Here is a 10,097-nt window from a genome sequence, read left to right on the forward strand (position 1 = left end):
CGTTTTGTAGGCAATAATTTTGGCACCTATTTAGATGATGTAGACCTGCTGTACCCTCTCATCCATATACACTCACCGGCAAAGGACAGCTACAACACCGGGAACTCCATCCCCTACATGTTATGAACATGGAAGATATTTACAGAGGCAGCAATTTCTCCAGCCAAGCGTCCTGCCGCATGGCAGCCCGATGCCCAAGTAAGAGCCATAATAACACGAGGCTTCTGACTATTGCTCGTGGATTATAGAGTGCTTATACGATCTAATATTAATTACACTCGCGTTGTCAAGGCGTTCAATCATCACTGAGGTCATTAAAGCACGGTGAAATCTCGACCTTGATCCAAATTTAAATGATTTATTTATTTATTTATTTATGCAGTCCAAAAACAATAGGACATAAGACCCTACTAGGTTTAAGCACCAAGCCAACCTTCTCCAAAAATATTAACTTAATATTATAAATAGACTAAATAGGTTGCTTATTAACAAGTTGTCGCCATCAAAACCGTTGAAATCTCTTGAAATAAAACGACTTAAGTTTACGCTTAAAACAGTCAGTAGACTCAGCCTGCCTAACATCGTCAGGTATATTGTTCCTCAAAATTGCTATCCTATTAAAATAGAAGTCCCGAAAAATTGATGTACGGTTATTACTTATCTTTAAGTTCAGCCCTGAGCACGCATGAGCACGCATGAGCACGAACGAGGTAGATCAATATGTCCATCATGAAGACAACTAAGTCGACATATTCAAGCCAGTAATTAAAGGCAATCACTTCAGTTTGATTAAGCTCTCCTTATATGACAAGTTGCTACTATTTCTTAGTATAAAGCGTGTAGCTCGTCTTTGCACTTTTTGAACTAGGAATAAATTGCTGATAACAGACTGAAGTGTCCTATAACTGAGAGCAATAGCAAAAGTGCGAACGCACTAATGAACAGTAGTATTTAACAGTAGTAATATTTTGAGCAAGAGCCAATGTAGATTTGATTTAAAAACGCCATGCCATGATCAGGAGCCCATTACCACAACATGTCCTCTACCTCTGAAATGACGGTTATCGACAATTCCTAATTTTCTCTGGATTGACTGTTAGAAGTATACCTTTTAAAGATTAAAGGCAATGACGAAGAGAAGGCATGGGAGCTCTTGGTCACTGTCTGGTAAAAGTGAAGTTTGTGGAGAAAACGTGGATCCGTTCATGGCTGTTTATGGCGTGAGGGAGGAGAAGATTCAAGGTATTTACCAAAGTAAAGGAATGGCCTGTTCTTTCTACGTCAAAAAAGATGACAAAGAAGTGGCGCATTTTGTGACTTGGTCTGGTTTAACTAAACACGTAAACAAAGCAGCTCAAATGAATCATTTTTAAAGTAATCGCTTTGGAGAACACTCGGCTTCAATCGATTCGAAATCAACCGTTGAGACGTTTGATCATTTTTTGTCTTTTCCAGTGGGTTCTATTTTTGCTTCGCTTTCCTCGAAGAAGTTTCTTATTGCCTTTAGACCTTTACAAAAAACAATAATTTACCACGGACTTGGAGGCTTATTGCTTTGTTGGGTCTGAGAAACTTAAATGGAAATTAGAGTTCCAAACAGACGCTCAAAAGCATAAACTACTGACAAGTGACACTAGTGGAAAGGACAGGAAGCTGGAGTGATCTTCTGTGCTTGGATCTCCAATCATTTTCAAAGACAAAAAGACCTCACCCCGCAATAGTGGCCGATGGTATGTTATGGGAGTAGTAGGACTCACTAGGAAACGAGAACTTTGTCCACGTTTTGTTGAGAATAAAATATTGGAACAAGATGCAAGTGGTCCTCCCTTTAATGACGAGTTACATGAAGTAGGTGCTCCAGCTCACACGAGCCAATCCCAGCATAATGTAAGTCATCCCACTGATGAGTTACATGACGTAGATGCTCCAGCTCACGTGAGCCAATCCCTGCATAATACAAGAGAACTGAAGAGTTACATGAAGTAGGTGCTTCAGCTCACATGAGCCAATCCTGCATTATGCAAGTCATCCCATTGATGAGTTACATGAAGTAGATGCTTCAGCTCACATGAGCCAATCCCTGCATAATACAAGTCATCTTACTGATGAGTTACATGAAGTAGGTGCTTCAGCTCACATGAGCCAATCCCAGCATAATGCTGGGCATCCTACTGATGAGTTACATGACGTAGGTGCTTCAGCTCAGAAGAGTCAGTCCCAGCATAATGCAAGTCGTCTCACTGATAAGTTACATGAAGTAAGTGCTTCAGCTATGCAGAAGAAAAGTGAAAGCCTACCACAACCAGAATGAATTAGATTGTCTGCAAAAATTGCATCTAAATGGAAAGTTCTTGCTAGAGTTGTAGGCTTTGATGCAGACAGTATCGAAGTTATAGAACACGACTACAAAAACGTTGTTGAAAGAAGCTATCAGTAGCTGTTGATATGGAAACGGGATCAAGGTATTAAAGCCAATTACGAAGTGTTAGAAACTGGACAAAAAGGATTCGGGGGACCAAGGACAACGCCAACGCCAACGCAAAAGGCTTTTAAAAATAATTATCCCCTTCGTCCTTATGAAACATAAGCATTAGAAATAAACAACCTTAAGCTTTTCGTTTGCGCACGTAGTTCATTTTACTGGTTAGCTAGTCGCCATATTTACGTCAGAATGGGTTTTGCTGGGGTGTTTCCTAGGCTCTCTCTTTAAGTCAAAACACGAGAAGAACGCGAAACAAAAATGCAAGACACTTCAATTTTATTGAATCTGACGCGACCAAATTCATAACTTGCCTGGTCCTCTTATTGACTAATGGAAAAAAAAACGGAGACTTTCTATTGGTTCAAAGTGACAGATCGACGTTTCACAAAATTTGCATAAGTTGAACTCTTTGAAACGCATAAAATCAAATTCGCAAAAGACTTTTTCGCTATTGTTCTTTCCATCAACATGGCTGTCATGACGTCAGGTGCAATCAAAGAATAGACCTTACTCACGATGGCCGCCATGTTGGATTTGCTATTATCATGCAAATTAGCTACACACTTCTGAGGGGGCAAACAACACAAGTTCGAAAGGTTATAACGAACATTTTAGCCACACAGATGATTTGTTTCACGTTTATTGAAGGTTTATCACCAAAGCAGTAAAATACAATCATTACACAAGTTACTTCGACGTTTTTTTAGTGAAAAATGAGCAGATAACCAAGTAGAAAGTCAAAATGTCAAAGGCAATCAAAAGATAAAAAAAAAAATTATAAAAGGTACTTAATTCTAAATACTTAAATGGACTTTTTACAATGTTATTTCAATATTTCGTTGACCCGATTTTCCGCAATTTTTTTTTTCATTGTTTGCCCACCCCCCCAGCATAACGCATGGCTAATTTGCATGACAATGTGAAACCCAACATGGCTTCTATCGTGAATAAGGCCTATTGTGCTAAGTTGCCATAGAGAAAAAAACTGCGGTTATTAATTATGTGGATTCCCTCGTACTTTTTCTTGAGTTCATTCAACTGAAGCTACTTGGGTTTTCCGCTTAATTTAAACGCTCCAAAAAAGGTATAAGAATAGATGCCCCAGAAAATCTGATAAAAAAACTAAATACATCGCAGTCCTTACAATGCTTGCAATGCTTTCTTTCCAGTTAGACAAGATCCTCTAATTCAAAGTGGCGCTTCAAATACACATTCACTTCATTCATCTAGTCCTTCATGGAAACAATTAAAGCAAACAAATTGACTCGCCCTCAACTGAATGGCTTCATAGCTCTGTTGGTTAGCGCAGAAGTCTTGGGTTCGAATCCCTTTGAGGTGTCTAATAGCCTTTTTCACTGTTAGTTTTTCTCATTTGCATTTCAATGCAATCTAACCTGGATGCGAGGCAATTTCGGGTTAAAACTACAAAATAGCCCAAAATTGCCTCGCCTCCACGTTAAATTACATTGCAATGCAAATTAGAAAACTAACCGTGAAAAGGCTATTGCAGCTCTGTGCTCAGTTACCAGGCCTTGAAATAAAAGCAAGGCTGGAGTTGACCTTGCTTTGATACAAACCTAACTGCTTTTCTTATGTAAATAGAAACTCGTCAGCATTACAACAACATGATTTACATAAAGAAATCAATGTGGATTGTATCAAAGGAAGGTCAACTCCAGCCTCGTTTTCTTTCAAAGGCCTGGAAACTTAGCACAGAACTGTAAAATGATCTTTTGGTTTAAATTGTCCAGGTAAGAGCGAGGGTCACTTCCCTCTTTTGTCTATAACCCGCATTTAATATATAAATTCATATCATAGGGCACTTTCATTTACAGACAAGACAGCACGAGACCGTTTCGTTTACCAAATTTAATTAACTTTGACTGATTGACTCGAAGAAATGTTTACATTGTTACTTCAGTTTGTCTATCAGGTCCCACTATTTATATTAATTATATATTTTATAATTTTTTTGGGAATTTCCTCACGGTTTGTACTTTTTTTCTTGAAATTATATGTAGGTAACTTTAGAACGAAATCACTTTGCTCGCATCGTCGAAGGTCTTTATAAAAGCCGTGAGTAAGCCAAAGCTGAAATGGCGGTTCTGTTCCAAGCAAGTAAGCGGAGATTAATATCTCAAAACCCTAAAGGTTAATAGCAAAGCACTTCAAAGTGCAACAATGACAACTCTTTCTTTACAACTATAGTATGTTTGACTAAATATAAAAAGGGTTCGCGAGCTTCCTTTCTAAAAAATGATGATTTCTCTCCTACATGTATTTTGTTTCCCCCTCAATTAAGAGGAGAAGCCAAATGACTGATTATGTTTAGCTGGGCCACTATGAGGCAAGGGGTCACTGAGTTAAGGAGTGTTTATACACCCTGAAAAAGCGTACGAATACTCCTACATCTCTCTCGTGCCACACATACGTGAATTGATATGATCTTAAGCCCCTTGCTGTATTATTCTTTTCTTTTACATTATTCTCTTCTTTTACAACTATAATATGTTTGACTAAACATAAAAAGGGTGCGCGAGCTTCCTTTCTAAAAAATGATGATTCCTCTCCTACATGTATTTTGTTTCCCACTCAATTAAGAGGAGAAGCTAAATGACTGATTATGATTAGCTGGGCCACTATGAAGCAAGGGGTCACTAAGTTAAGGAGTGTTTATACACCCTGAAAAAGCGTACGAATACTCCTACATCTCTTTCGTGCCACACATACGTGAATTGATATAATCTTAAGCCCTTGCTGTATTATTCCTCTCCTGAGTATATTTTGTTTCCGCCTCAATCAAGAGGAGAAGGCAAATTACGGATTCTGTTTAGCTAGGCCACTATTAAGCAAGGACTTACTGAGTTAACCAAAAAGCCAGCATCAATCATACCGAATACTCGGTGATGATCACACTGGATTTCGATCTAGGTCTCCAAAATAAATTACTGCTAGTGCCTACAAAATCTTGGAAAACGTTCTGCTTATGATCGCTAGCTAACGATTGTCAAACCTTGTCGGGTTTGTTTATATTTTACTTTACTTTGTTGTACTATGAATATTCCAAACAATACTGACTGATGTCAAAGGCAAAAAGGTATTGCTTTGTTCTGCATTAGACAGATGTCGATAGTGATTGCCAAAACATGTCACAATAATTCTCATTTAGTTAGTCAGGAATAAAACTGAGACTGATCGATTCCGTGGTGTTTTGGAGTTTACGAAATTAGAACAAAAGTGTGTGTTAGGGTTGTCTGTCTGATTGTCTACGCCTTTTTTAATCGACCTAAATATGTATTAGGACTAGCTTTTGGATATCACATTTTCTTTGACTCTAAAAACTAGTAATGTTACTGAAAGACAACTACTTCAGCTAGCTTTCATATTTTCAGACTTGACCACTTTCTTGTGAAGCTTAAGGCCTTTGCATTTGTGGCCCCACGAACTGCTCTTGCGTCATCTTCAGTTTCTGCACCCACGTCCTCAACTCTTGAGTATTTTGCTCCATCGTACTTTGATTCGTCCACCAACGGGAGGTACTGCAACATATAGAAATAATAAAGATTTCCTCAGTATCATGCAAATAGTTTTTACTTAAAATGAAACCATGTTGCCTCGCAGTGATGAGCGCAATTTTCTATTGCGTCGAGAAGCCTGAAAAATTTTTCAGGACTTCAACGGGATTTGAACCCGCGACCTCGCGATACCGGTACGATGCTCTAACCAACTAAGCTATGAAGCCACTGACGTTGGGAGTTGGTCAGTTCTGAGTTCACAACTTCCCGTGATAAGTAATTATGAATGAAAGATATATATGAAATACATCATATATTGTACTGCGGGTATGAAATCAGAGATACCCGCAGTACAATATATGATGTATTTCATATATATCTTTCATTCATAATTACTTATCACGGGAAGTTGTGAACTCAGAAGTGACCAGCTCTCAACGTCAGTGGCGTCATAGCTCAGTTGGTTAGAGCATCGTACCGGTATTGCGAGGTCGCGGGTTCAAATCCCGTTGTAGTTTTTACTTCTTTTTCTTTATTTTTTTGGCTTGAAATAAATTGTAATCGAAAAAACTGAAATTCATCCAAGAAACGTCTTTATGCCCAACACCCACAACAAAGTGACCAAAAACTACGACGCGTTTCTCGTACAGAGTTAAACACAGATATTTGAGGAGGAAAATGATGACATGGATAGGATATTGAATCAAGTTGCCTATATAGGTTTCGAACGATCCAGTGTGAATAGGTAAAAAACGATATATAACGCCACTGGGAATAAATACTTTTTGTAGAATTTTGAAAACGTGTCAGAGTGGGTAGCCCTAAAGAAATAGTAGCATTCTAATTTCAATTTGACTTTACGTAGCACTTAACTCAATTTATTACACCATTTTACATGTACAGAAACAACTTCCAAATAAGCCAACTTCATCTCTCAGTTCTACCTTTAGCAATTGCACTGATATCGCCGAGTTTCCCTTCTTCCCGTTCATAAAAGTAAAAAGGAAACCATGGTTTGTCATTCAGAAAAAAATCCCATCCAACGTTCCCTTCATTTATCATCTTCCTAGAACCCGTTGCAACCTTATTATTATAATAATCGCTAAAACTGGACATTTTAAAAAAAAGGAGTTTATTGCCCAGAGAAAATTAAATGGATTTACGTGGAGTGTGACATGCCTAATTAGTTATTTCCCACGATGCAGTTGGGGCATTCCTGTCATCCGGGACTTTCTCTAGCTCTTATCCAGTGCAGAAGACAGGCGTAGGGCCTCCTTCAGTAACTAATTCAAGAGAGTCAAGATCATTTTCCCCTCCTCTTTTCTTAGTTTCTTGTGGATGGCGGGTGTGCCCTCACCTTTGCTGGAATCATGCCTTCTAAATTTAGTTATTTCTTAGAAGGTACCATGCTGATTTTAAATAAACGGCCTAGCCCAGCAGGGCTCGACCAAAATATCCCAAACATATGTGGTATTAATATCTGTTTCCAAGAAAACAGAGCTCGCTCCAAGCAACGCCTTGGCAAAAATATCAGTCTTTATGCATGGCGCATGAAAAAAAAAAAAAAAAAAGAAAAGAAAGAGAAGAAAAAAGAAAAAGAAAGAAAAAAATAGCACCTTGAAAACGTCTTGTTACTGACCTCTCCTTCGATGAACGAGCGCAACCTCTTGGAAATATTTACGAAATCAGGGCGGAGTACTGGGATCTCTTGCCAGCACATCTCCATCAAGTTATACCTGATGATAAAAAAAGGAGGAGGTGAGAAGCCTATATCTCCAGCAATTCTTCCTTCAACCCTTTCGCAAGAAGGTTTATGTTTGGATATTTTTTCGCTGCAAAATGCATTGATTCTACGTTTAAGGTCTTGCGACATTTTTTGATGGATATAATGCCATTGCTTTTGATCGGACATTCTGATGTTGATTTGAAAACGTATTGAAAGATATATAAAGTTCTCCGGTAAAGTATAGCACTAAACACTAAACATGACAGAGAGAAAGTATCTCGTTATCCCAGACTTGACGTAAGGGACGGTTAGTGCTTATACAGATAAAAGAGGTTCTTGACATAGAATTTATCTGCGACTTGTTTCTTTGAGAAAATATAAATGGTACATTCGAACACTTTAGAACACTTTATTTTAGGGTGCATAATTACAGTAGAAAAAACTGTACTCTCCCTTATAGCCCTGTTAAACTAACCTCGATTATCCGGAAATCGATTATCCGGATTTCGCGATTATCTGGACTAGCTTTTCTGGTCCCATTTTTTTCATAAATATTAATTAGTCACATTCATTATCCGTAGAAAAGCTATCTTACGCCGAACTGAGATATAAAATTCCAGTCAGAACTGAATTTGTTTCGCATCAAAAGACAATTTAGGGCAAGTTTATTGCTCGAGTGATCTTAAACGCGCCTAACACGCACCGTAACTAATGCAGTGCATTTCATTGAGCGTTCATTGGCTCAGAGTTGTTTTGTTGCTAAGTGGAATTTCACGCTCCGCTTCCCCGATCAGCGTTGGTATGATAAACACAAGCTTGTGTCATGAAAAGTGTTTCCATCATGTCGACAAAGCGTAAGCGTTCAATTCTTTCTATACAAGAGAAGCAGTCAATAATTCTACGATTGGAAAAAGGCGAAAAAGGAACGAGCTTATCCAGTGAATATGGCGTCAGTAAACAGCAGATTTCGGACATCTGCAAAAAGAAAGTCAAGATTATGAAGTTTGCCGACAGCTTGGAGATCGATCATGAACTAAAACGAAAATCATTGAAAGTTGCACATGATGAACATGTGGATGAAGCCCTATACGCATGGTTCATACAGCAAAAAACAGCTGGCACACCAATTTTTGGTCCCCTTCTGCAAGAAAAAGCAAAGCACTTTCACAGTCAATTACATGAGGAGAACGCGAACGGCGAAACCTTCAAAGCTTCGACAGGATGGCTTGAGTCTTCAGTTGAAGATGAAAGTAACGAGGAGGAGAATGAGAGTCGAGATGAGCAAACTGTTACAAACACTGAAGCTGTTGAATGCTTTAAAAAGTGTTTGACATGGATGGAGAGACAAAACAATGTGGAAGCTATTCAACTTATGCAGCTTCGAAGAATGATGGAAACTTGAAGCAAACTGATTTACTTGAACATTTTAGGCAGAAATGACTTGTTTGGTTCATTTTTGCATGATTCTCGAATAAATGTTACGGTTTACAAATGTATTCAGTGCTGACTCCTTAATATTCATATTTTCGATTATCCGCACTATTCGGGTCAGTCTCTAAGGGTCCAGATAATCGAGATTCGACTGTATTCGTTGTAAATAATAACCTTAAAGCAAAAAAGTGGAAATTAAAAGATGCCCACGTACTGCTGTTTCCAGCATCTTCCAACCTGTAACAAATGAGTTATTATTTATTTATTTACCAAAAATGCAAATTGTAAATAGAAAGGAAGAAAATAATTAAAAAAAAAAACAACTAAATTTGCATTTTGGTGTGGAGACATTGGAGCACCTGAAGAAAAGAAAGCACTGCTTTTGCGCTGCTTTCTGTTATACGAGGCCGAAAATACAGATATAAATTCTCCAGAAATTGAAAATAAATAACCAAAAAAAAAAAAACCAAGGTGAAACCAGTCCGGTGTGGTTAACACATAACGCATGCGCACAATCATTTCACCCGGACAATTAGCAGCCATGGACAGCCGGTTCGCCATTGCTGTGCCTCATCAGCATTTCGTGGCTAACGTTAACATGCCAGGTGTTGGCCACTCCGGGTTGGTGTTAGCGTGGGTCACCTTCTTTTTTTGTTCTTTTCACATAGAAATAAATTTTCTAATAATACTAATTGCATATAACCGTAGGACGACTGCAAATTTTTTTTGGTTATTACAAAAAAAAGTGACTTAGAAAAACATTTGACAATAAAAAATTGCGACAGAACGTTTCTTAAAAAAAAAAAAGTTAAACAAAACGTTTCTCAAGTATGAAGTCCACTTGGATCATTGACAATTGACGGTTTGGCTTCTTTAGGTTTGAGATCTTGTTCTAATTTCTTGCTTACAAAATCCGGTTGCAAAGTGGGGCCAATCCATTAGT

The 10,097-nt window shown here is 38.2% G+C and overlaps 1 protein-coding gene across 1 annotated transcript in view; it reads right to left on the bottom strand.

The window, feature by feature from the left end:
- Positions 1-4,376: 4,376 nt before the first annotated feature.
- Positions 4,377-10,097, bottom strand: part of LOC138057450 (tyrosine kinase receptor Cad96Ca-like) — a 14,325-nt gene continuing 8,604 nt past the window's right edge. Inside the window, exons 8-9 of the mRNA XM_068903470.1 lie at positions 7,637-7,733; positions 4,377-6,021 (exon numbers count right to left, since the gene is read on the bottom strand). Of these exons, the coding sequence (XP_068759571.1) occupies positions 5,863-6,021; positions 7,637-7,733 (256 nt within the window). The 3' untranslated portion in view covers positions 4,377-5,862. The remainder of the gene's footprint in view (positions 6,022-7,636; positions 7,734-10,097) is intronic.

This window comes from Montipora capricornis, chromosome 7 (assembly GCF_036669925.1).
Source record: "Montipora capricornis isolate CH-2021 chromosome 7, ASM3666992v2, whole genome shotgun sequence".
Taxonomy (NCBI): domain Eukaryota; kingdom Metazoa; phylum Cnidaria; class Anthozoa; order Scleractinia; family Acroporidae; genus Montipora; species Montipora capricornis.